We start from the raw sequence: 27,477 nt of genomic DNA, 5'->3' as shown, positions 1-27,477 counted from the left end.
ATTTTCTATTTTAGTTGAAATCGAACCACTCATTCGAAGAAACTATGGCTATCCGAACATATGTCATTGAGTTTTTCAAACAATTACCAAATCATGTATTTAAGTGGACATTTTTATTGAAATTAGTTATTTTCTGTCCGTTGATCTGTATTACGCTGTTGTTTACACTTTGGATTTATTTATCCACGGAAACTATTTCGAATTTGATCGGCTTTGAAGAGGCAATAAAATACACATATGATTATATTATAGGTAAGTATTACCGTAGCCAAATTTTCTTCATAAATGAATACTTGGCGAATAGACAATTAAAATAAATTGAGAGAATGGATTATATTTTTATTTTAGTTGGTGGTGGTACGTCAGGATGCATTTTGGCATCTAAACTGACAGAAAATCCAAAAATTAGTGTATTACTTATTGAAGCGGGAAGCACATTCAGGTTACTTATTATATGCTTGCATCGATTAAGTGAACATTTAACTATTTCAAAATATATTTCCTCTCATAGTCCATTGTCGATGATTCCCTTTCTTACATCACAGGTAAATTTTTAAACGACGTGAAATTTACACAAAATGGTAAAAAAAATAATGGTTAATTTTTTAACATCACAGCAACAACGAACTCAAAATGATTGGAAATTAACAACCAGTAAGTAAGCTGAAAATTTCTAATGAACGCCTAACCGTGTTAATTCATAATTGCCCTACTTTTACAAGTAAGCCAAAAACATTCTTCATTTGGATTTTGGGATCAGGTTAGAAATATCATAATGATAAAGAACTGTTTATATTTATCATTAATGTTTTAATTGTTTTATTAGATTCAGTTTTTACCTCGGGGAAAAGGTTTTTTTTATATATTCGAAGATTAAATTTCATTCCTTCATTTGACATAAATTGATTTGATAACATAATTTTTTTGAAGGTTTGGGTGGTTCGAGTCAATTAAATTATTTGATTCATTTCGATGGTAATAAAAAAGATTTGGAACGATGGAAAGAATATGGTATTGATTGGTGGGATCTCAATGACGAAGAAGACTTGGAACATGATAAATATACAGGCAATGAATGCAGTGTGGACACATGTTCAATTAATGAACAAATTGATTCAAAAGGGACTCACTCCAATTTGTTTAAAACGAATTTACCTGTGTCAGCCATAAAATACGATTATTCGTTACTATCGACAAAGTTCATGGACGGTGCAAATGAACTACACCGCAAAAATGTCTCCAATCTTGAATATTATCTTGCAAAGTACAATACACACAAAGGATTGCGTCACTCAGTTTATCATACGTATTTGAAGCCTGTGTTTAATCGACCAAATTTGAGAATTGTATTGAACACAAGAGTTCATAAAGTGTTATTCAATAAGAAAACAGCGGTTGGAGTTTTAGCAGCAGAAGACTATCTTACACGTACACCACAAAAAATTTATGCAGCCAGAGGGGTGCTACTTGCATCTGGTGCTTTTCACACGCCGCAAATCCTAAAATTATCAGGTGTCGGTCCAACGAAAGAATTGAAAAAGTTTGAAATCAATGTTGTTCATAATTCACCGATGATTGGTCGAAATCTTTATGATCACATGAGCGTGCCAATTTATGTGTCTGTCGATGCCGGTGAAAAAATGACAGTCACTCGAGAAACAGTACTGAATGTATGGGAAATATTGAATTACTTAGTACGAGGAAGCGGTGTATTTAGTAATTTTGGAGTGATTGGATACGTAAATGACCTAGAGAATAATCATGGAACGGGCATTTTTGGTGTGGGCACTATCGATGAGAAGGTTTTGGGAAAGATCGTAAGCTACGATAGGGAGGTAAATTTAAAATTTAATGAAATAAATCAGAATAAGTTTATAGATTCAGTTTCACTGATTAAGGCATTTCGAGCAAATTTTCCATTCCACAACGATAGTATACAAGAGGGTTTTGTATTGCTAAATACTTGTCATCAACCGTTGAGCCGAGGAACAGTTCGTCTTTCAGGCAATCGCATACAAGATGCTCCGGAAATCGATCCAAACTACTTAGAAGTTCAAACTGATGTGGAATGTTTGATAAGGGCAATTCGACTCTCAATGGATTTAATGTCCACTAAAGCTTTTAAGGCGGTAAATACAAAAATTCATTGGCCACAATTTAGTCAATGCAAGAATTTGATATCTCTTAACGAAGAGGATATTAGTATCACAGACCGATATTTGGAATGCATAATCAGAGTGGGTGGCATAACAGCCCATCATCCAGGTATGTGTCGATGTGTCGATGTATAATTCAAATGTCTATACGTGGATAATATACTATAGGTGGATCGTGTGCAATTGGCAAAGCGCCAAATAGTGCACTAGATAGCCGAATGCAAGTGCGAGGTGTTCGAAAACTACGTGTCATTGATGCAAGTGTGATTCCGAGTGAGCTACATTTTAAATCGAACTTCTCCATTTTCCTACTTTAATTAAATGGTTATATATCTTTATTTATTTTTGCAGCACCAGTAAGTGGTCATCCGCATTCAGCTGTAGCTGCTTTTGCTGAATTAGCATCAAAAATGATATTGTACGATGATTCATTTTAATGGATAAAATAAATTTGAATGTTAATTTATATCATATTAAACACATTTTCCACATTAAAAGCTTATCGACTCTGTTTGAAATTTGTCAAGTACGATCACGTGCACAACACACTTGACATTCAAGTTCAATGCAAAACGAAAGAAGAAAGCATCTGTGACTTATTTTCCGTAAAACTGAAGACTCATTAAATTTAAATCGATGTGAATGTCGTGCCGTTATTTATTCTCGTAACGCTTAATGAACTTTAGTTGTTACTTTGCAAATAAATTCTCTTTATACGAAGAATCTTCCTTCATATTTTTGGGTTGATGGCCTTTTTAACACAGCATTTTTTTGAATCAAATTTATTACTTACATAACACTATGTATAGCAAACAAACTATGTTCAAGAAAAAATACGATGAGGAATGCATTGATGGTTCACCACTTAGAAATAAATTGAACAAAGTGAAGTGCGCGTTTAAATTTATCAAAATCGTATCCGTTTCGAAGTGATTCAATTACGACCGTACAGCATGCTGTACACAAAACATCGGTCATTCGTGTATTGTGCTCACTCACAATAAGTAAGGCATTCGGTTTACGACACATACGACACTCATACGATTTAAGCATCACTTGTTTAACATATATATTAAATTACCGAATCAAAATCATGCGGAAATGGTTCATGCATTTTAACATTCGGATGTTTTATGAACTGCGACATACTACTGTTGACGAAAAAAAAAAAAACAAATTGTAGTTGATTCAAATAAAAGTCATTGTTTTATCAACGCAAAGTTGATCTATTTTTATCCGTTAATTTGGTGAAGGTAACTGGAATGTGTGTGATGATCAAGCGTAAATTACATGAAATAAATTCGTAAGAATGCCATCATAGATTTCATCACAAACCGTAATTCTCTCGATTGTGATAAAGAAATTATATATAATGATCAATTTGATATGTTTGCATAGGCACACAAATACACACTCATATGTGTGTGTTTTCATCGAACTAAATAGCTTAACCTGCTATGTGCATTTGTTTCACTCGTGATCTGTACTTACTATAAACTTCTATGTAAGAAACACACAAATCACAAAGGGAATTTATTTGTCTGGTTCATAATCGTGGTTTGCTGTGATCATCATTCATCTGTGTACACATACAAACGAATTGGCAATGCTGCGTTTGTGTATGTAGTCCAATTTGAATGCGATTGTTGGAACCTTGGTACGATTTGTTAATGAAATCAAAGTTCTGTAAAATCTTTGTCATTTTGGTGGCACTAGCGCTCACTATTCGTTGTGAATTTTCTTTGCTCTTACGTTTCGTTAAATATTGAATACTGTGAAGAATTGAATGCACTGTGGAAGAGTTAGGAGTAGATCGATTGTTGATTGAAGTGACGTCTTCAGTGAAAGATTTTGTTTGGTAGATTTTGAAGTTTAAAAAACTGGCAATCAATTGAAACAAAATGCCTAACATAAGTGATGTTCTCACCTCGCAACTCGAACGGTTTTCGTGGTCTGATTACTCGTGTTTCGTGATGATGCTAATGGTATGCATAGTTATCGGAATCTATTTCGGGTTCTTTGAGAAAAAGGAAAATACCGAAGATGAATATCTCGTCGGTAATAGAAATATGCCAATATTTCCTGTTAGTCTATCTTTGGTTGCAAGGTGCTTGATATAATATTTTCCGATTAAAAAAAGCATTCAAACATTTTGACTTTTTCTTTTATTTTCTTTTTCAATAAAATACAGCTTCATTAGTGGCATTACATTTGTCGGGTGAGTGACTTTGTTGCGAAATATTTGATACCGCCGATAATCGATCAAAAAAAAATTATAATTTTGTTTAGGTTACCCACAGAAGTTTATTCATTTGGAATTCAATATGTGTATTCCGCTGGCGGTGTTTTATTGATGGGCTTCTTTATGTCGACATTTTATCTGCCTGTTTTTCATGAACTAAACATAACATCGACTTATGAGGTAGATTGTCACAAGGAAATGATTACGAAGGCTTTATGTGATTTCATTGATTTTACATTTATCTTACCTACTTACAGTATTTGGAGGCTCGTTTTGATCGTCGATTGAGAATGTTCGGCGCAATAATGTTTACTATAATGAACGTAAGTTTCATTTGTTCTTTATTGATACAAACTTAATTAATTTGAATAATTTTAGATTGGTTATTTACCAATAGTAATATATGTACCAGCACTTGCATTTAATCAAGGTAAAATTGAATATTGATAAAATTATATTTTTGAATTCATTCTAATTTGATACTGTATATTTTTCAGTGACTGGAGTCAATGTTCACATTATTACGCCAATTGTTTGTGTCATTTGTGTATTTTACACGTGCGCTGTAAGTTCGATACTGTTTAATAAGTTAATTGAAGAAAATTATAATTAAAACGTAAAAAAATTTCAGGGTGGCATTAAGGCAGTGGTATGATATCAATATTTAATTTTTTAAATAAAAAATAAAGATTCACTTGTTACGAAATATCTTAGGTATGGACAGATGTGATTCAAACAATTTCAATGTTTGGTGCACTTGTAATTGTGGCGGTCAAGGGCACTTCAAATGTGGGCGGCTCGAATGTTGTGTTCACAGAGGCTTGGAATAGTGGTCGAATTGAGGCACCAATGTAATCGATTTTAATTATTCCCTTTTTTCCATTTGAGAGTATTATTTATAATTCTTACTTTGATGCATTCACACACAGATTGGATATTAATCCAACTATTCGACACTCAATATGGTCACAAGTGTTTGGGGGCATAATATATTGGTTACAAGCAAATGCCGTATCTCAAAACATGATACAACGTTATCTTGCATTGCCCACATTGAAAGCGGGTCGAATTGCGCTCTACATTTTTATTGGTGGTGTTATAATATTAATGTGTTTATGTTCATACATTGGTTTATTAATTTATGCCACTTATAAATCATGTGACCCGTTGACAACGAAATTGGGTATTTTCAAAATTTGAAAAAGTTATTATTAACAAAACCGTTTTACTAACAAATATTATTAACAAAACTAGCATCCGCCCGAGATCAACTGCTACCCTTATTTGTGATGGACACGCTGGGAGGGCATTTTGGATTGACTGGCTTATTTGTTGCTGGTGTTTTTAGTGCGGCGTTATCTTCACTTTCTACATGTTTGAATTCTATGTCAGCCATTGTATTGGAAGACTTTGTGAAGCCATTTGTGAAGAAACCTTTATCGAATACATCAATTAACTGGATTATGCGAATGGTTTGTTATTGTTGGATTACTATAATTAAAAAAACATCAACAAAATTCTTAATTAATTGTTTATTTAATATTTTTATTTATATTACATTTGTATCGTAATGGATTATCAAATATTAATTAACAAACTGTCTGTTAATAGGTTGTTGTTGTGATGGGCATTATTTGCGTTGCTCTTGTTGTTGTCGTTCAAAAAATGGGCACCGTACTTCAACTGACAATGAGCTTGGAAGCAATCACAAACGGACCGTTGTTGGGCATTTTCACGATCGGCATTCTTCTCCCATGGATCAATGCAACGGTAATATTCATAATAATATTATTGATTTATTTAAAAATTATTTGAAAACAGAGTATTGCTCAGCGCTGCTGCCATCCACAGCATATTAAAATATCTTCCTGAGAATGCGTCGTCCGTCGCAAGGTACGTAGCAGTTTTTACATCAAAGCGAACAACAATATGTGCATTGTTCTCTATACAATCGTTTGAATGTTTTTAGTGACATAATCGTGAAGAGAACAATGCATGCATTCTTGTTCGCTGTGATGTATAAACTGCTACGTACATTCGCATGCGACGGACGACGCATTCTCAGGAAGATATTTTAACATGCTGTGGATGGCAGCAGCGCTGAGCAATACTCTGTTTGAAACTTAAAATGTGTTTTTTATTACTGAAGAATACATTAATTGGTGGAATATGCGGTGTATTGGCTATGTCATGGGTCAGTTTGAATGCTCAATGGGCGATCGCCTCGGGTGCAATTCAATTTGAACACAAAGAAATGTCTATTAGTAACTGTTCATATGACTTTGAATTAACAGTTAAACCGGAATTCGTTCATGAATCGTAAATAAATCATTTTTTTCATTCTTATTTCCGCTTGAAATGTAAATTGTTTCTCTTTTCTCTATTTTATTTGTATTTAGTGAAACGTTTGCTCTCTATCGAATATCATACATGTGGTACACAGCCTTCGGTGCGTTGACAACGTTAATTTTCGCTGGTTTGGGAACATTTATTTCGGGTGCTAGTGATGCTTCAAAAGTGGATCTCAAACTAATTGCACCATGTCTAAGGAAATACATTCGTGTTGATCGCAGTAGAAAGTTGCCGAAAAAATCTCATCCAAATCGAAATGTTATACCAGAAGTGGACGAAGAAAGTTTTGGAGAAAAAGAATCAACTCTATAAGCGTACGGTTTTTACAAATGTATTTTATTATCCTATTAATTCAATAAATATTGGAAGAGATTCAATCGAAGATATTTGTTTTATTTACATGTTGATTATGAGCAGTGTCTTGTTTATTTTGGATAAATAATTGTTAATGGATAGGTAATATATGATGTTTGTGTATATGAGACATAATCTATCTATAGATGATACGCTTTTGCAGGATTTAAACGCACAAACATCGCATTCAACATTGTTGGCATTTCACAACAGATGGCGCACTTACCAGTATGTTGCATCGCTAGAATATGATTTTTTTTTAAACTTAAAATAAAATTCAATCAATTATTACTGAATTGTTGTTGTCATTTATTTTGTAATTTTAGAATTATACAATTGGTTTCGATCAATTTTAAATTTATAAGTGGGTATAATATTAATGAATTTCTTCTGCCTGCATTAAATATATTCACCTAATAATGTATAGGACAAATAATGTATATGTGGTTATATATGTGGAATGAATTTATTTCTTATTGGTTTGCTTGAAATTTACTGAATGTTCGGTTCTAATTTTCTTTAAATAAGTTTTGCATCAACTAGGGAAACGTTTGTATTTATTTTATTAAATTGGTTCTAATTAATTGATTTCACTTTAAACAGATTGCGTACACCCATCTGGAGTATTTTTTAGTGAGTAAATGCTTCCATTGTGTGTAACGTGTAATTGTTCTATACCTTCCAAACGCAATGTTTAATTATACCATCGAAAAATTGTAATTTTTATTATATGCATGAAAGTGTATTTTGCATAAATTTCTCTCAATTCGATGTCGCAAAAATGAGTTGCGTTGCACTCTTTTCAAATGCATTTCTTTTAACTGATTTAAGTTTAGAAGGATTCGCCATTGACTAAAAGTACAGATTAATATAGTAACACAAATTTTTAGATATATAGTATGGAGTGGGTATTTTCAAAATTGTTTGTCATCAATCAAACTATTGCAAGAATTCCTCGCACTTTTATTCCGTATTTCCTTTTCATCTTTCAACAATCGGTCGAACTTTCAACACCAATACTTTGACACTTATCGAACGTTTTGTTTAACATCGAACATTTAATATTGGTTATAGAACATATAAATCTAATGGAAAATTATTATGATTCGCATATATACTGACATCAAAACATCTTGATTTTCCTTTTAATTTTCTGAATGTATATATCATATGTATATGTTTGTATGTTTAGTGTAAATAGGTTGGGACTCCTTCGAAAGATGAATGGTCATGTTCTAATACTTTTTTGAGTCTATTTACTATGAATCCAAAACTTTAAACCATTATATTGGTCTGGTTCTATGAATTATGTTCATATTTTTGTCGTTTATTTAATGCAGAAATCGGTGAAACTTGTTAGTTTTTGTAGTTTTCTTTTTGTGTTTACATGTATATTGTGGGCACTGTAAAAGCTTTTGATTGAAATCTCTGTGTATTTGAGTTGAATGGTCAAAGTGGTATATAATTCACTCAATTTCATTGAATTCATTTTGTTGTTGTAGATGACAAATAATTGTGGCATATATTTAAAATCTTGAATAACAAACAAAGTGTAAAGTATAAGGTTGTTGTTGGGCCCCTACAATTGATGATCATCATCATTATCAAAATCAATATAGTATAGTGTGATTTTTAAGGATGAAAACAATTTTTGAAGATTTGAGGTCGATATAGAAGGGGAGAATGGAGGGGGAAGCATTTTATATTCTTGGTATTTTGTGTAGTTTGCCTTTTGGTGTGGTTTGATTTTTTGCATTTTTTTTATCCTTTTCGTTTTTATGAGGCACTATTTTTTAAGCTCTTTATATACAAATGAGGAAAAAACTGAATGTACATAGTGAACAAAAAACAGTTTCGTTTGAGACAAGCTTTTCAAATGGATTTAACTACTTAAATATTAAGTAAAGTTTTCGTAACATGAGATAAATAGTGAGATTATGCGGATATTTACAAAAAATTTTTTATCGTTTTTCCAAACAATTGAAAATGTATTTTTAGCTTTCGTTTGGCTTATTTAGTAAATGTCAATAATATATGTTTTTTGTTCATATTCTTCTAATTAGTGCGATTGGCAAACTCTGTAATGTAAATGAATTGTAGTCAAGCTTAATATTCTCTTATATTCTTTATAAATAGTAATAACAACTGAACTAAAGAATTGATTTTTAGAATATGTATTGATGGGTAATAGAAATTAATATTTTTGCGTTTCATTGTTGTTATCAATTTTTTTTAGGTGAAAACATCAACTGAATTTATGGCATTTTCCATTTGCTTATTGACTTTCTTCATTCTGTTTACTACTCAGTGTTCAACGTACTACATTCTTTTATCTTAATACATCATCATACCAACGTGTCGAAATACAGCATGAGTGCCATTCAGCTTAGATATAAATATTAAATAATCATTTAGAAAAATGCACTTATGGACAAGGACACGTACTAGAACGCTCAACTGAACAGTATCACATGATCACAATTTCAAAACGAACAAAAATACAAATAGTTCGTTGTGATGGCGTGGCTAGTCAGTTAGATTTTAGTTTGTACGGCCATTGTTTAGGTGACACCCAATCAACAGAAGTACAATATTAAATGTAAATAATTAGTAGGAACACATACAATACTATATTTATTGTGATTGTGTGTGTAAGTATAAATAAAAACGATATGACGACAAACCATTTTTTTTTTTCGTTCGTTGAAATTATTTTTAAGCTTTAGGTAGGTTGTCGGCAATTTTGAAGTTTTGTTTTTGTTTTAGTAATTGAATCGGCTAGAATACAAGTATTAATGACCTCCATAAATTTGTAAAAAAAGTGTAACATGCCCATACATTTTTTTTTGTATGGGCATATTGCACTTTTATTTTAACAAATTTCGTTTGGTCACAAATATTCTAACTGATTCAATTACGTATAACTCAACTGATTTGTTAAATAGTTTAATCGAATGTCATTTGTCTCTCCTTTTTTAATGTTTTTCTGTCTCTGTGTGTAACAGACTATGTCAAATTCAAACAGTACATTTTTTATCGATTAATCCGTTGGAATAATTATGCATGAGTGTTTCTACCGTGTATTCAGCAAAAAAACACTTTTATTTAGAAAACATCATTCGGTCACTTGTTTCTTTCCGGTATTAGTCGACGTCATCGTTGTTCCTCAGCAAAGGCATTTCACAAATCTATTTAAATATGTATCTTTAATCGTATATTGAATTTCTATCAAAACTTCAACATACTCGGTATACTAAAATGATATGGGTTTTTTGAGAGAAGTAAGATATAAAAAATCTCTCCGAAACGGTATATATATTTATATAGATATTTAAATGTGTTGACTCCTATCAAGGACACATAATAAGCTTACCTAAAATCAATGGGAGAACATTCAATATATTAGTTTCTATATAAAAATACTCAACAGATTAACAACAATGGATCATTTTTGTTTTTTGTAGCTTAAATAAATTTCGATTTTCATAAATCCAACATAACATAGAAAAATAGAGTTGAGCTCAGCTTTGGTTCAACCTTATATGTCAAAGATATACTGACTGTGCTCTGTGTCTCGCGGAAAATCCAATTCGAACGAAATGAAATTCCGATTAAGATGTATCCGCAATACAATAGACGAAACAAAAAATGTTTATAGACATTTTGTTGATTTATTTTCATTTTTTTCTCGTGTGTTCAATGTTAAATACGCAACAGTAATAAGTTTTATCAGTAGAACTATTTTGGAGTTTCTAAAGAGTTATGTGACGTTTCGCCTATCCCTTTATTTCAACCGCAACATATAAATATATATGTTATCAAACAAAAGCCCTGCTTGCTTGCATTACTTGTATTCAAAATTTACTCTTTCATTTAAAAAAAAAATTAAGTTCTTTTCAATCTTGATTATTCAATCGCAGTTTTGAAATTCGAACGAAACTTTCTCTCCATTTTTGTCGGAGATTTTTATCATTTAGAAAAAAATATCGTAAAATACAATAAGCGTAATGAAATTGTTTCTTCTCTTTATGTGTCCGTGTTTATTTTTTTTCAATCCTTGTATTTCACCAACATATCTCTATTTAAGGCAATCGAATATAGTGTGATTTGAATAATTTCAAGCGAGAACTAAAATGAAGTATGAAATGGATGAATTTTAAGTGAAAACTACGAATTAGCATTTAAAAAAATGTTTTTGAATAATTCTTTGAGAATCTGAAATTTGAATTGGTTTGCCTATTTGAGATTTGCCTAAACTTAGACTGCTACCCCTTTTTTCATTTTATTTTATTTTCACACAATAACTATTCATCAATGCTTTTCAATTTCGTAGTCAATGCTGTTCTATATATATTCAATCTCGCAGTTGTGACTACAAGTGCGAATCAGTTATATTTGTAGCTTTCGATTTTGATAAAAAAAATCATACAAATACATATGTTTCTCATTTCAATCAATACGTTCATATTTTTCTACAGAAACTATAAGATTTTTTTTACTTCGAGCTATTTGTCATACATTTTCTGCGTTTTTTTTTATATTTGTGCTGAAATGACGTTTGTCATAGAGCGAAAATCTTATTTTTGTTCATAAATCTTCCAGATTTCTTTAAGAATTCAATTTTGTGTGTCTTTTTGAACTTGTTTTCCATACTAGATTCGATTTGTGACTGTTTGTTCTTTCATGTCTATGAATTTCGTTAGAATTTTAAAACAAAAAATCAAATCTTACATCTCGATAATTCTTATAATTTTTTTTAGCTTGTCTTCTTCTTCGAACGTACTATGACGTTCATTTCGATCGATACAAAACTAATGTTGTTTTTATTAGATTGGAATACATTTAGATACGAGTTTATGTCGTTTTCGTCGTGTTTATGGTTCTTTAGTTTTTGTTTCATCACTTCGTTGAAACAATTAGATTAGATATCGGTGCAGTCGCATTCGCTAGTGGCAGTAGCCTTGTAAAACCTTACATTTGGCTCGTCATATTCGGTGCTCGGATATTTCTCTCGCCGACGTGTATATCGCCGACCGTACTTCCGCCAACGCACGCCGAATAGCTGTTCCAAGTAATACCGTAGTCAGATTTTTGTGGCCGTTTGCGTGCTGATGTATCTAAAATTGATAAATTTTGGACATCCAAACAGCAATAGAAGAAGAGGAAACATATATTCTATAATTAAACCATTGTCAATGCTTTTTATGGGTAAAAAAGAAAGAAATCCAATTTAAATATTTAAAATAATTGGTCAAGAATAAAACTAATAGTTTAAAAAAAAATGAAAAATACAACAATTAATCGACAAACATCGAGAAAATCAAAAAATATACGAAAACAAATCAATAATCAATTATCTTGGTTACTCCAGTTAAATATCATAAATTGTGTGTGAACAAATTGTCAATCAAGTGGCTTTATCGCTATGACTAATGGATGAACATTAATTTACATACAATAAAGCATGTACGTTTCATAAATCAATTGGGGACAGCAGTTACGACACATTTATATGATTGCGCTTTTTGGTTTATTTCATTAATAAAGTTTTTTGTTCGGTTTTTGGTTTGTTTCGTAGTGAAAAATTGAACTGATAAAATCACGTCCGGTTTTTTTTTCCTTCACCAATTACGCATTTCAATTCATAATTTCGATTCACAAAATTTAGCCACAATGTTATGTACGTATTGCATTTACTACACATTACACCATTTATACCAGTGGAAATAAGCTTTCGTGTTTACCATCTAACATAAAATTGTATAAAAAATGCATGTTAATACCGAGGTGTAAAGTATTACTCAGTCGTTACAAGGCATATATAGTACAAATGGAGGTATATTTAGTTGGAGTGGCCAATACAATAAATAAAATAAAAATGAATCGACTTTAGATTTTGGATATTTCTTCTCATTGAACAAAAGAACCAAAGGAAAAATCGTATTTCTTTCTTGACTCGGTGCTATTTACTAGAAAGAAAGAAATTGGTGAAAGTGCTGAGTGCGTGTTTTTGTGTTATTGTGTATATAGAAGTGTATGAATGTATCAGGTTTCGATAGGACTGTTTTGGCTTATATGCATTCGCTTATAATACGAAGTGGAAATTCAAGTTCGCAGTCAGACGATGCTATGAATTTCAAGTATGAATTGTACACGTGACCTCAACATCAAAACACAAATGTTATACTCCGTTTGATTAATCGAATATTCCGCAATCAATGAGCCCCCATTCAAAGCTGACTGCTCAGTTGCTGATAAGCGACACTAGCTAACACTACAATATCAGAACGAATTCTTGCGATTATGGAACAGCGTCTATCCATGGCAGCAACTGTCCAGTTAACTCGAGCTTAGATCTATCCGTGGTGAATGAATATTTAATTCTCAAGTTCGTGTGCCATTTGGATTAGGTTTTTGTTCAATTTTGTTTTCGTGCTCTCACTTTCTATTTGCTCATTCCCGCATCGAATTATTATGGTAAGAAACGATTTATAAAATTTCTACAGATGCGATGTTGTATAGGGCCAACTTCTAATAGTCCATTATTCGGTCTATTAACAATAGCAAATGAAAAAACTGTATTCTTCACATCGAATTTTTTCCGCCATATACGTATTGCAAAAATGTGATTTATAACAAATATTAAGACATATAAACTTAGAACTACTCGTTCAAATGAAGTGCCGCTCGCAAAACTATATCAATTAAAGATGATTAAAAGAAAAAGTATTTCTCCAGAAGAAAAAGAATTTTCGTTACGCATAGTTTAACTAGCGAGCAAAAACAAATTTAAACTTAGTGGACTTCGAGTCTGTGTATAATGGAAACGTTATAACGACTGCACATCGACAGCAGTAAATTTAATAATGCATTACAATGTATGCACATGATGCTGGGATTCGTAATCCTATTCGCCTTTCGGGGTTGTTTTAAAATGCACTTCAACTTTTTTATGAGCCATAAGCAAGAAAATGCATCACATTTTTGCTGTAATATTGATGGGAATTGGCCATTCTTGTTTGAAGGTAAGCTGATTAAAATGGCGGAAGTTTTTGAATTGACAAATAGAGTACAATTCGACAACATCAATACGTTTGCTCATTATATTCACAGAAAGCGGATTTCATTTCGGTAATTTTCTATGTTTTACTACAGTTTTCCGAATTTACGTCAATATTAAATGTACAATTGTACAATCCATACTTCCGTCTCCGTTGTCGTTGTCATCATCGTTATAATAGTCCTTATTCAATGCCCGACTGAATAGCGTCATGGAATGTTGATTGCAATCACAAAATAATTCAACGAAAGCTATTACTTCGTTTGGGTATAAGTTCCCGATACGGAAAATGCATTTGGTCGCGGTACCCGCATGTTTACAACATTAAATTAACGATACTTTTCTATATAGTTTTATTTTAATGGAATGTCAAAAAATTAATCTTTCTCGATTATTTAGTACGTTTCGTTTTACGTTTGTTGAAATGAAATATTCTGATTTGGACTCTAAGCATATGTAAGTGACTTTTCGTGCGAAATTAGTATAAAATTGACTTTAAACTATAACAATTAACTATTATATTAAAGAAACAAAAGGGACAAATACATAGAGAAAGTAATATAAAGAGATACAAAGTGTGTTTATATGTTGAAGTGCTTGCTATTCAATCGGATATCAAAATTACATCAGTGTGATTGCATGTGATTGGGTTAGTCATCGCATAACAAATTGACAGCTATGTTTGAAACGTGAAAATGGGAACGCAAGGCATGTAATATGTGTGCCTGTTAGTTGGATTTTGTTGCACGTGCTGATTTACTGTGGGAAATTTCTATTGGTGGGATATTCTTCTGTTAGCTAAATCCTTATTGCAAATGTTTTATCATTGGAAAGTGTTGTGATTGGTTTTGTATTTTGTTATTGTGTTGTGTTTTCCGTATTTTTTTCTCATTATATTGTGTTTAGTTTTATCGTTAGGTGCAGTGAACTTCATTTCTGAAGTGTCTTTATGTGTTTTGGCAAATGCCTAGATCCTAGAATAGTGTGCGTGATGTGGTGTGTGTGTGTAGTGCCGGTTGATTGTGGTGGTTGTGGTGTTGGTGGTATTGGTGGTGTGTTAGTGTCCTATGGTGTACTGTGAAAAATGAATTTGGTGGATGTTTCAATTCAACATAAAACTTCAATTAACAAATTGGTAATGGTTTTTTTAACAAATTTCTGTACATAGGAATGTATGCTCGGACTCGCTGCGTGCTCTAGCTATGTAAGCCTGTTTCAACTTCAAAATTTCTCATAATGACGGCCATTTAGATTTTCTAGAAAGATTCACAAAGAAGCAATAAAATAATGACAGAGGGATATACACTACAACATTTAAAGGTAATAAAAATGCAAAAATTACTCATTGATCATTGTCAAACCTGCAGGTTGATTACGAATATTTTTTTTATAATGAAATGTATTAGTTTTAAGTTAAAGTGAGATAGACAAACAAATATCGAATGGTTTATAATAATGATTACGGTGTATTAAAAATAAGAGGACAATTCAATTGAATTTATGTCATGGATTAAATGGTCAATTGCTACATACCTGTAGGTGGGTCCTCTTGCATCAAATTCGGATAGTTCATAGCTATTACCATGTAATGGACGGCCCGAATGCGTTGCCGTTGCTCCAACACTAATTTCACCTTCGTCTAAAGTAAAGTGGATGGAGAAAAAGTGAAGATTGCATATGCGGGATATCATCAACGGGAGTTGAAAGTTATTTTCATCAGTAATTAGCTTAATTTACCTTGTTCACTGCACAAATTTAATTGATTATTTCGAGTGTATTTCGGTGTATTTTCATGAAATAGCAATGACTCGTGTTCACTTTCACCCGATCCAATCCGATTTCGTTCTCGATTGCCAACTTTTCGTTCAGCATGCATACCACCATTCACTGTCGTACTGGGAATTTGCAGTAGAACACAACTCTGTATCAAATTGAAATCAAATTTCAATTAATTAAATTCGATCGTCAATATTTGTTGTCATGGTGATGATTGGTATAGTTTACTTACCGTTTGTTGATGATGCATTGATTCACCATCACCGCTCATCGCTTCGGATGCCATTTCCTGTTGCAACAGTTTAATTTTTTGGATCATTTCTTTGATTTCATATCGTAGAATACCCAAAAACGATAATTTTAAAAAAGCTATCACACAATAGCCAAGCACGAATAGAATATCGGCAGTGTTACGTAGCCACGCAACCAACTTATCAAAGCATCCTTGTTGATAGATAGCCCGGCACACGGCTTTTTTGATTTCGTCTTTATTATCATTAACTAAATGATTCCATGTTATATCTGTTAATTCGGTTAAATTGGCTTTGGCTTGTGATGCGAGTGCATTAGCCGTTGAATCATCACGAAATACAACTGCCGATGCCATTGGTCGCTTTGAAATCGATATTTGATCGCTAATATCTGGAGGTAATACATAACAGCACGATGAAGGAAGTGAACGATTTGCCGTATAGTCCTGCGGACCAAATACGCCACAACAACGACCTTCGCTTTGCAGACGATCCCATAATTCACTAAAATCTACTGACGTTCCATATTCGGTGGCGAAGCGATATCTGTACAAAATGATAATACGATATGGAGATGGGTATTATGTTATAAACGTTATAATTTATGCAAAATTTTGAAATGCTCATTTAAATAAGCCATACGCATGCAATTGCTATCCAAAAATCAGAATACCAATTAAAATACAATGTTTGAACGTACCTAAGCATTGGCTGTAGCTCGTGCATGATTCGATCAAATTTAAACATCCAGAATATACCCAGAATCGCGTCACCAATCAGAAGTACAAGTAGTAGTAACCAGTAAGCATTGAGTAATTTTTCTGAGAGACGTAAGGCACCTAAGCATCCGACTAATTGTAAGAATCCTGCATTGATAGAATGTCATTATTATTTCAACAAATATCATCAGTGGTGCGAATTTCGATACTTAGACAACAAATAAAATACAGGACAAAATATGAAAATATCGAATTTACGATTAATTCATCGCGTGGTTCATATTGTGATTCATAAACAACAGCGGAAGCGATATTCATTAAAATGAATGAAAACACAACTCTCCTCAAATGATAAAATGCTGCGGCATTTTTAACATCACTGTATATTGTTTAATATGTTAATTCAATGGTGGAAACCAGAACTGAATTCATTAATATGGAGAATAGAAAAGTTTTCTACATAATTTTGGTTAAGTTGGTGGCCTGTTTTATCCATTGCGGAGCGTACAATGACATGGTTGAACTTGTGTCATTGGCGAGTGAATGCATGCACACCGACTGAAATCAGTAGAATAGTAATGGAATGAGAGAGAGGGGGAGATGAGAGAAAGAGAAAGAAATATGCGGTTACACATTTCCGTCGTGCAATTTAACATCTATATTAGATTAAATCGACGGAAAACCTCTGGAAAATCTCAAATAAAGTCATCGTATGCATTCACCACCATTATGCATTCTACGCGGAGTTTAAATAATGTTTGCTTTTATATTATGTAATTAATACATATCATAGATCGTTGTAAATGCAATGGTTGAACACGCCTTGGATTACGAAATGAAAGTGCGTTGTTCAATGTTCATGTCTATTCCTAGCAATTTATTCGCTTTGCCACGAAGGATGGCAAAGACGGTACAATATAACACCAGCACTTTATATTGGTCATTAAACGGTTGATAATGCGTCAAATGCATGGATTTGTTATATAGACAGTATAGTAATATGTGAATGAGATAGAACAAGAGTGACTGAGACTTACCCGATTGTATGAGCAATGCCAAGTATGCATAAACGAAACTCGGTTGACCCAAATTCAGGCCATGTATCAACAAACGTCTGTAATCGGCTAATAAGACTTTACCAGCTATACAACAAAATATTATGACCGCCATTAATAGCACAGCGTTGCATGTGTAAATCCAAAGCCTATAGTACCTGTAAACCTCAAATCAGCATAAAGAGAAAAAAGAAGCAGAAACAACACAGGATAGCGGTGAAAAAAGAAAGGAGAGCAAAGAAAATCACGAACAAATTAAACGATTACAGTGCAGTGAATTACATCGAACAAGTTTGCAAAAGTGAAATTAACAATATATTTAGTGTTTACGGTATGGTTATCAAGTTATCGTCCCAAAGCACGATGCGACACATTTCCACCAAAAAAGTTTATTTTTATAAAAAGATCCGTGAACAAAGCGATGAAAACGAAAAAACATATTCAAACTAGGGGGGAGACACCCGTGAATCCATTCACCTTTTGTGTTGGATTTGTACGATTAGTATGATTACAAAATTTTACAAAGATTCACATTCGATTCAATTTTTGATTTAAATTGCTATAATTTCAATGATTTGCACAGATTCACAGATTCGTAAAGATCCACAGATTCATTAAATATTCACATGTTTCTGTTTTTTCTTTTGACGTACAAGCGTATGTTGATTTTATAGAAAATAAATATGCTAGCAAATATAAATTAAAATAAAATTCAATTATTTTTGTTTATGCAATGATTTCATTTTTACCGACTTTTAACAATGGAATAAAATTTAACTCAACAATCAACACATTTTATATTATTGACAAAGTGACTTTGTCAAAGTCCCTATGATTCATGAGATTCTTCGGATTCTTCGGATTTGTCAGTTTTGTGTTCTTTATTATAATTCTAATGGAATCGTTGAAATCAATGAAATTATACAATTGAGTATTTTAACATAGATTTTTCATTTTGAATTGGTGTCTACCCCCTAGTATTCAAAACTTAGCCATATTTTTTTTTGAGGAAAACTTAAATGCCGATTTTCAATTTAACTTACTGACATGAACAAGAATGAAATTCAAAAAGTTTGAAATGTTTTCGACGTGAATAATATTTAGCAGCATATACCATATATAATAATAAAGAGGAGCAAAGACCCATTTTTAGTTCACGTTGTTCATGTTTGTATATATGGTAGAATGGTAGATTCGGTGATTAAACTGAATAAACATTCTATCAAATTTGGATTTGGTTGAAACTATTTCGCATTGATATTTTTTATTTGAACTCACACGAACAGCAATTGTATTAGAATTTCGCATAATCGATAATAAATCATTTATGAACAAACACTCGTCTGAACTCCCCATCGATCCAACACTTAATCCAATTACGATAAATTGATGACGCTCAAATTGATGGTATTTTTATTGACAGAAATCGCTTTTAAGATGGTAGAAGTTGAGTTGCATTGACAACGTCCATCGAACGTTGTTAATAAATTGTTGGGAAATTACATCGTCATAAATGTGACAATAACAATTATTCCGACTATCCAATTAATAATAATATTTTCAAACCAGCAATTTGTATGCAATTTCTTGACTTATTGGTCAACACCCTATGAAGCAAATACTTTTCATTAAAGTTCTTCGACAATATGTAGGTACGATTTACAATCATTTTCAACCTCTTATATAATATATAGAAATACAAATGTTTGGAAGAGTAGCATTCCGATGCTTATTTTTCGAAGATTGAGTTCTAAGTCTGAATATTATGTTAAACAGACTAACTGTTCACCACTTGTTTGGTTGAATATTATTATGAAATTCGTCCATTGTTGCATAAAGTGTGTCAAGCAATTACGATTCAAGTGTGTTTTTTTCTTCTTTTCGTGACCACACACAGCAATTCGGTTTGAATTCTTTCTATCGCAAAGAAATATTGGAGTGAATTATTCATTCACTTGCTTCTTATTTCTTAATATGACAAGAGTAGCAGAACATTAGGAAAAGTTTTGCGAATTTTGGCTCTACAACTTAGTTGATTAGATTATTTATTTTCGAATATAGAAGTTGATCGACTTCAGAATCGAAAAAATTATACGGAATGCAGAGCATTCATTTATATTTTCAGTTGGTATGTACGAATGAAGATGAAGATAAATTCAAATGAAATTGAAGTTCCCCTTTAAAAAAAAAAAAAAAGTTGAATGATAAAAATTTAACACAGACATTTCGTTTCTAGAATCAAAATCTATATTTCAATTTATTTTCTCGGAATTTCGCATTCCGTTTTTAATAACATCTGCGAATAGTATTCGTATTCATTTCTCGCTATAGCGACTCATGAACATTGTCGATTATGCGGAGCGTTATGGATGTGGATTTTATTCGCATTTTCATGATAACCGAAATGTATATATAGCATTTCTTCTTATTTATCTAAAGCGAATATTCGAATTAAGTATATGCAAGATTGAAAAGGTGAGCACTTTCCGGCCAAAAGTTTAGAGAGCATGTAAACACATCAATTTTTCGTACTCGTCATGGTTTCTTTTATCAGTTAAGATTTTGTCATTTATAAAAATTACTACCGTTCTTATGTTACAGTTTCATTCTCCTCGTACAATTCTTCTGGAAGTCTACATGACGTTGTTATATAGGAAAATTGAAAATGACAAGTCCTATAGAATATTTCTAATGGATGGCAAAGTAATGGCATGAAACGGACATTGGCCGGCCGGCAAAATCAGTATCTAGATTGATGAATAAATTGGAATTTGCTGAAGCTTTGCATTCCAATACTAAATTTATGAAGAACACTAACTAAGACAATTACGAAGAATTGATGTTGAAAAACTTGTGACCGGCAGTGTATGCGTGAATTTGTGTCATATAATTTTGCGTATTTCAGCACAACAAACAATAGAAATGAATAAAAGGTAACGCTGATGGTTTTTCCCACATAATAAATAATTACTTTAGGGCTTATAAGAGTTCGGAAAACACTTTCATATTGATTAAAAGAAGCTGGTTCATAAATAAAATGAATATGTGTGTATATTTGTTTGTTTTTTCGTTATCCAAATTGATATTGAAAATGGGGATATTATTTATTCAGCACCGTGCACAACCAATGAATTTATGAAAATCGCTATAATGTGTATCTCGATCAGAGTTGCGCTTGAATGGTCGATTATTATTGCAAAAATTGAAATAATGTGAACTGGGATGTACTGAACTCAAAGCTGTTATACTATATCTCTCTATCGATCGATAAGTTTGGCTTGCGGCAACAACAAATAGCAGCTAAACCAATTCATAAGTTTTGCACACATGCAAGCACCCATATACAATTACAAATGTGCATGTGCGCCTGTGGTTTTCGAAAAAAAATGTAAAATCATTAAAATATATGATTTTCCTTTTCAGTGAGGCAATAATGTTGTCAGTCAATATGGAGGAACAAATGTTTTGTTGATTTTACGTGCGATTGATGAAGCTTGCTCGACGTGGTCGGTATCAGATATCATTTGGTCGTTCATTTATGGAAAGAAATTACAAAATATGAATTGATCGAGCATGTGTACATAACTTACCGCATTGCCTTTACGTCCGGCGAATTCTCTTGAAATCCCTTGTGGGTCATATGGCTAGTTGAAATAAAGCTTTTTTGATTTGGGATTTTTGACGGCGCTGGACTCAAATCGTTTAATATCGTTGCAACTGATGTCTGTATTAACAAAAAAAAAATATATGTATAAAATAGAAGTATACAATCTATATATACACGTAGACATTAGATGTAAAGTAAAGCTCAAGAAAAAAATTCTCATAAGATCATACAATAAATCAGCAAAAATTGTGCATTTATCTGAGTCAATGTAAAACATTCAGCCCTTGGTCATTTATTGAAGTAAACGGGCATTGTTTATTCTCTTCAGTTGCGTTCTTGTATGATGATTTGCTATTAGGCAAACGGAGATTATTTGAAATAGTTTAAGCTTATTATTCCAACGGAGTTTTATTAAACAATGCTTCAAAGTTTCGCAAATTAGTTTTCGAAATTAAATCATATTTTGACACTGTTATAACCTTCACCTTTTGTTTGCAATCATCTTAAATGCTCAAAGCTTTTACTTAATTTTGTAACATTGTGTATAATATTAATTTTGTTTCCGAACTTTTACAATTTGACGGAAACAGAAAACTGAAACAATTATAAAAATGTCTTCGAATGATAATTCAACATTTTCACATCGGTAGAGAACTTAAAATCGCATAATTTAAATCCGAAAGTATTATGAGAAATTTCATTATGATGGGGCAAAACATTTTTGTCATAAATCTTGGATTTATTACCGATTTCGATGACATTTTTAAGATTTTTACCAGACTTTTTCACCAACAGAAGATTTAATGATAATTAATCCAAAGAATTGAATCCTTATTTAAGAAATCCGAACATTTAATTACAAAACTCTACTTTGTAGCCAGTTAGGTAGGAATCTCGATTAAGTATTAAACATAGTTAAGCGAAGACCACTTCCGATTGAAACAGTACGATATATACATATAAATCGAGTGTAATCGGATGTTAGCAATCAATGTTACGAATGTTGAAAGCACTTTTAAAGCAAGTGGAATATGGAGAAAATGCAATTGAATCTACGATTCCCCAGTGAGCTAACATCCATTGAAACAGAAATAAAAATAACTAGCAGGAAATCGAATTGCGATGACGGAGAAGAAAGAAAGAAAGAAAGAAATAAGACTGACACGGAAGTAAATTACCTGCTGTGTTGGTGGTTCTTTCAAATTGTTCGGTTGAAGTAGCGATAAATTCGATTGGTTGATGTTTTTGTCGAATGATACAGATTTGGTGAAAAAATGTTCGATGCTAATTTTATTGGTCAGCAAATGGTCGAATGTAGTGGTCAACGATGATGTAATAGCCGAACTTTGATTTTGGATCGTCTGCGTGAATTGTGTGTTGGTCGTTTTGCTCGTCGTTGTCGTGGTGGCAGTTGTCGTTGTTGTTGTTGTCGTCGCTTTGTTGTTGTGCCGCTCACTGACGGAAGTAGTACGAACTGACAGCATCACAAACATAGCCTAACAGTTTGTTATTCGAATACTTGAGCATAATATTTGATCCGATTAAAAATTTATATGTGAGTGATGGTTCTCTGTTTGTTTCTTGATTTTGTTAATTAGCCTGTTTCAATTCAAATTATAGCTTTGGATTTAGTGTAAACGCATCACGTTGAGGTTTTTGGTCTAAGTGTGTTCGGTCACATCAGTGTTCTGACTACATCGATTCAGATTTATAATTTTTTCCATGACGGAAATTGTTTTTATTGTTGAACTATTGTATTAAATTCGATCATAACGTTATGGTTTCATAGTCAGCCACTTGATTTATCAATTTTGATTAAATCTGCTCAATATTCAAGTCAACCTTTTATATTCACTTTGAGAAAACAAAGGGATTTTCTAGGATAATTTGTTTTTTTTTTTTTTTTTGTCAGACGTTTTTAAAAGCTTATTTGCACTCAGACGTTTTTAAAATATTCAATTGGTCTTTTTAGTCTGGATATCATTATTTTATAAAGGTGTTTTGAAAATGGTCAAAGTATTTCATTGAATGTTGCTCAAATGACAAATCAATGACACTATTTATCAATATATTATTTGCACATCTGTAACAGTGTGTCTATGTGTTTGCATTTTTATGTCCGTTTACAAGTGCATCAATAATTCGGTGTCGAACAAATACAAACGAGCTGGTTAAATTAATTCTGTCTCTTATTTGGTCGAAAATTGGTAAATTATTAATTCACACACTCATGTTTCGCCTTTTATGGTATACTTGAAGTACAGCTGGTGCTTTGTTCACCTTGCGCGACTTTATTGGCGTGGCTTTGTTTTCGAAACAGCGTTTCATTTGCTCATTCCATGTGTGCTGCATGGCACCCAATCAAAAACTCGGTGAACTTCAAATTCATTATGTATGCTGTGTGCGAAAATAATAGAAAATTACGGTATACTTGCACAATCTTGAAATAAAATTATTATCATTTCGGTTGAAGTATCAAATATTCCACCAGAAAAAAATCGTTTTGCTTTGATTATACAATTTTTCACGTTTCGCTTATCATTAATAATTTACGTGGTAGAGGTTCCGCAGATGAAATGCAATGTATAAGGTGAATATATCTAAGACTGGCCAAAATCAAACTTGAACGAATTCATTCGTACCGAAATCACGTTTATTATTTATTTCGGACGATGTACCCTGGCGGTGAATCGTTTCTTGCAAGAAATATGTGAATATTCGTTTCTCGTCCTTTCTCAATTTGTGTGTGTGTTGATTAGAAAAAATGCGAAACTTGACGATTTTCCCACTTGCATCAGCAGAAACACGATTTGGTGTTGGACCGATCTAAGCTTTTTCACATCTACTATTTTACATCGTGCTTTCATTTCAGTGGTGACCCATTCGAATCATTTTATTTGGTTCATTTCGATTATCTCACGTTTGTTTGTACCGTCGTTTTTGCAATGGGATTCTATAACATCGGTGAGAATAACACGAATCGTATTTTTGTTTTGTATTATCTTGCAGATTTTCGTTTATTATATACGTATACGATTTTTGTTGTTGTTACTTTTACTATATTCGACAAAGTGCATGCACTCTCACGACATTCGGTAGAAATGTGATTGACCGCTTTTATTTACACTCTCAAGGCATTGGTCGCGAACATGAAAAACGAAACAGTCGTGCCAATGAACCAACAACCTTACGCAACCATTAAGCGCTTTAATTCTATGTATAGCCCCATTTCGGCCGAATCTTTTATATTTCAGTATGTAATCTCGTCTAATTTTCATTTGTTTTCATTTATATTTAAATTATTTATTTATTTATTGTTTAAATTTATGTTAACTGTACATGAACATTTTCTTTTCACTTGAGTTAGTTCTGGTCTGAATTTGGCATTTATTTGCTATACTTATGCATTTCATCCGTAGAAAAAAAAACTTTAACTTCGCACCTTTTTTATATTACCTTGCTTAATGAATTTTCTTCTTCGCCTGCTTTCAATTCCCTTTGTTAAAGACTAATCAAATAATGTGCAGCACTTTTGTGCTGTTTGACCTTGCTTCGCTTTCAATTCAACTCTCAGAAAACACATAAAAACCGCATAAATTTCAATTTGATCGTGGCATACATAAACAACAATATTATTTCCAGCTTGTTTCCACATGGGTTCCTTTCACTTTTTTTCCTCTTTTACTTTTATTCGGCGGAGGTTTTATCTAAAAAAACAACTACATTTTTATCTTGTCACACTTATTAACTTTGTTTTTTACTATATATGCGTGAAATGAACATTTCAAACATTAGCGTTTTTATGTCTGCCGTTCATTTATGTTCTGTTTTATTTTCATTTTCAACAAAATAGTCAACACACAGACAAAAACTATCTATTCATTGAATAGTATTAAAAAAGCCAAATTAAAATGACACACGAGCATAAAAGGATTATAATCAGTGCATGCGACGACTGTTTACAATTAATATCTATTGCAACTTCGGATATATTTCTAGTTCAAACACTATTAATTTTTCACAATGTCACAGTCGGTAATTGAGTTTTGGTTTCGTGTTCGGTTTTTTATTTTTCTAAGTTAAATTTCACTATTTTTTCCGAACTAAAGCTGATTGCATGTCTTAACGGAAAATTCATGTATTCTCTCACTCTCCATTTTTCCTCGGTTTGTCCCCACTGTGTATACGTTTTTTTTCCAAAGTTTTTGTTTACTTTTTCCGACACTTTCAATTGCCACTTTATTTGAGAGATTATATGAAAAAACGGATGGAACACAATCTCAATGAATCGTTCGGAAAATCCATCTGGAAATATAAAAAAGGCATAAAACAAATGAAAAAGAAAAGACATGAAAAAAAGTTATCATATAATAATAAAAATATCCTTGATTCATATGTTAGAGTGTCATTGGTCACCACATAGATGATACAGTGATATTTTATTTCGAAGCTCACATTGCGTGCGTCCCAACATCACAAATATGAAATTTCAAAGCATTAAACTGTAGTCATTAAGTTAATTCTAAGTGCTTATTATTATTCGACCGTATCACAAGAGTAGTTTTTTTATTGATTTGGTTTGCCCGTGAACTATTTAATTCAATAGAATGTTCCTAGAAAAAATCACGACACCACTTACCTGCTTCAAAGTAGATGGACAAAGATAAATTTTAAAATGTTTCGTTGCAAATCCCGTTGCCCACGAGATTCCAAGAGAATTTATCATTGAAGCGTGCTTTTGTTTAATATGATTATTCAATTTTGTGGTGGTCAACTTTAAGGTACTTGTAATTTATTTCTTAATGCTAACGTTTTTTGTTGTTTGTCTCACATTTTTCAACAGCCAGTTCCAGAAAGTGGTTTTTTTTTGGCTCAGTTATTTTGTAGAAGAATGAATCGAGTTGAAGTTTTTGTTTAAAGCGAACGAACTGTAATTCGTGGAATAAGAAAGAGAAAATGTTTTTATTGTTCTTTTCCTTCTAACATTTGTTCACTTCATTTTCATGTTTTTTCCCATGTCGTATTGTTGTTTTTTCTTTCTATTATTATTTTTTTTTATCTTGAAATTGTGTTCGCTCGATTCTCCACCACTTCGGCTTATCAGAGAAGTTAGTGTCGCACGGAGATAGAAAGGCAGCGATAGAAAGAGAGAGTTGGGAATAATAGGCAATCAAGAATGAAAGGCAAGAACTTTTGCAAAGTGTATACCGAGGATATGAAAAATCGGCTGAAATTTCTATGTAGAAGTTAAAGAAAAATGATACGCTCAATTGCTGGCGGCTATTTATCAAATCCACTGTATCTGTAATAGAAGATAGAGAAAGAGAAAATGAATGGAAATAAAAAAAAAACAAGAGTGTTGAACATAATAAATTAAAGCCCAAACAAAAGAACAAGGCAAGTTAAATTCAACTGCAAACCAAAAATTCAGACTTAATGCAAACTGTTTTTAGCTTGAATGCCGATCGTTCAGTAATTTTTGTGGGAATATTTAAAATGTTTGAACATGAATGTCTGACAATTCATTTCGAATCTTCTGGAGAAAACATGCCAGCATGTGGAATACAGCGAAAATAATGTCAATACAAATTTGCACGGAGTAGTGGTTGTTTCATGCATAATTATTATTTATTTTATTTATTCTGAACCATTTCAATAAACATAATATTAACAATACGAGGGTCACTATTTAAGTTTTTTCAAAAACATATATAAGACAATGGGGTTTCATCGAAAATGGTTTTATTATTTTTCAAAATATGCGCCATGATGATCAATACACTTTTGCATTCGCTCGAACCATTTGTCATAGCATTCATGCCATTCCGAAAGTGATATCTCCAAAACGTGTGTTTTGAACGCATCAACTCGTCGATGAGCGATAGGCGACCGCGCTTGAATTCGT

General features: G+C 32.3%; 3 protein-coding genes across 8 annotated transcripts; 2 read left to right on the top strand and 1 right to left on the bottom strand.

Moving 5' to 3' along the window:
* Positions 1-29: 29 nt before the first annotated feature.
* Positions 30-2,820, top strand: LOC116349915 (neither inactivation nor afterpotential protein G). The gene is made up of 11 exons (XM_031781571.1): positions 30-252; positions 349-442; positions 512-545; positions 618-654; positions 723-760; positions 827-851; positions 931-1,835; positions 1,899-2,265; positions 2,325-2,429; positions 2,508-2,574; positions 2,655-2,820. Exons 1-11 carry the CDS (start codon positions 45-47, stop codon positions 2,707-2,709), a joined length of 1,935 nt encoding a protein of 644 aa, XP_031637431.1. The 5' UTR covers positions 30-44; the 3' UTR covers positions 2,710-2,820.
* A 1,022-nt stretch (positions 2,821-3,842) lies between these two features.
* On the top strand, positions 3,843-7,132 carry LOC116349898 (sodium-coupled monocarboxylate transporter 1). The gene is made up of 13 exons (XM_031781539.1): positions 3,843-4,263; positions 4,348-4,374; positions 4,446-4,578; positions 4,656-4,721; positions 4,777-4,828; positions 4,896-4,963; positions 5,030-5,047; positions 5,113-5,249; positions 5,328-5,581; positions 5,653-5,870; positions 6,010-6,168; positions 6,548-6,717; positions 6,798-7,132. The coding sequence occupies exons 1-13, from the start codon at positions 4,058-4,060 to the stop codon at positions 7,060-7,062; spliced, it is 1,773 nt and encodes a 590-aa protein (XP_031637399.1). The 5' UTR covers positions 3,843-4,057; the 3' UTR covers positions 7,063-7,132.
* Positions 7,133-7,389: 257 nt separating this feature from the next.
* On the bottom strand, positions 7,390-26,861 carry LOC116349882. 6 transcript variants are annotated; one of them, XR_004201962.1, is made up of 11 exons: positions 26,212-26,861; positions 25,029-25,877; positions 22,751-23,969; positions 21,556-21,689; positions 17,948-18,123; positions 16,892-17,057; positions 16,173-16,737; positions 15,902-16,085; positions 15,698-15,803; positions 15,329-15,420; positions 7,390-12,221 (listed from the first exon to the last, which is right to left on the bottom strand). XR_004201962.1 is itself a non-coding variant. In XM_031781514.1 (10 exons), the coding sequence occupies exons 3-10, from the start codon at positions 23,063-23,065 to the stop codon at positions 12,188-12,190; spliced, it is 1,680 nt and encodes a 559-aa protein (XP_031637374.1). In that variant the 5' UTR covers positions 23,066-23,969; positions 25,015-25,877; positions 26,212-26,861; the 3' UTR covers positions 7,390-12,187. The 6 variants fall into 6 exon arrangements, 3 of the variants coding, with proteins under 3 accessions (XP_031637374.1, XP_031637373.1, XP_031637375.1); XR_004201961.1 differs by having other exon boundaries at positions 12,169-12,221; positions 14,790-15,420; XR_004201963.1 differs by lacking the exon at positions 7,390-12,221 and adding an exon at positions 12,476-15,239.
* Positions 26,862-27,477: the final 616 nt, after the last annotated feature.

The sequence above is a fragment of the Contarinia nasturtii genome, unplaced genomic scaffold (genome assembly GCF_009176525.2).
Source record: "Contarinia nasturtii isolate CC-2019 unplaced genomic scaffold, AAFC_CNas_1.1 Cnas_scaffold_3175, whole genome shotgun sequence".
NCBI lineage: Eukaryota > Metazoa > Arthropoda > Insecta > Diptera > Cecidomyiidae > Contarinia > Contarinia nasturtii.
The sequence above is the reverse complement of the archived record's forward strand: the minus strand, read 5'-3'. Positions and strand labels throughout refer to the sequence as shown.

Excerpts from the sequence above, each read along its gene's own strand:
- LOC116349898 (XM_031781539.1), top strand. The coding sequence starts at position 4,058 with ATGCCTAACATAAGTGATGTTCTCACCTCGCAACTCGAACGGTTTTCG. Across the intron at positions 4,579-4,655 it reads ACATAACATCGACTTATGAG|TATTTGGAGGCTCGTTTTGA; the intron begins GTAGATTGTCAC and ends ACCTACTTACAG. Across the intron at positions 5,582-5,652 it reads CCCGTTGACAACGAAATTGG|CATCCGCCCGAGATCAACTG; the intron begins GTATTTTCAAAA and ends TAACAAAACTAG.
- LOC116349882 (XM_031781514.1), bottom strand. The coding sequence starts at position 23,065 with ATGTTTGTGATGCTGTCAGTTCGTACTACTTCCGTCAGTGAGCGGCAC. Across the intron at positions 15,804-15,901 it reads AAATTTGTGCAGTGAACAAG|ACGAAGGTGAAATTAGTGTT; the intron begins GTAAATTAAGCT and ends ACTTTACTTTAG. Across the intron at positions 12,222-15,697 it reads GCAAGAGGACCCACCTACAG|ATACATCAGCACGCAAACGG; the intron begins GTATGTAGCAAT and ends TATCAATTTTAG.
- LOC116349915 (XM_031781571.1), top strand. The coding sequence starts at position 45 with ATGGCTATCCGAACATATGTCATTGAGTTTTTCAAACAATTACCAAAT. Across the intron at positions 655-722 it reads TGATTGGAAATTAACAACCA|TAAGCCAAAAACATTCTTCA; the intron begins GTAAGTAAGCTG and ends TACTTTTACAAG. Across the intron at positions 761-826 it reads CATTTGGATTTTGGGATCAG|ATTCAGTTTTTACCTCGGGG; the intron begins GTTAGAAATATC and ends TTGTTTTATTAG.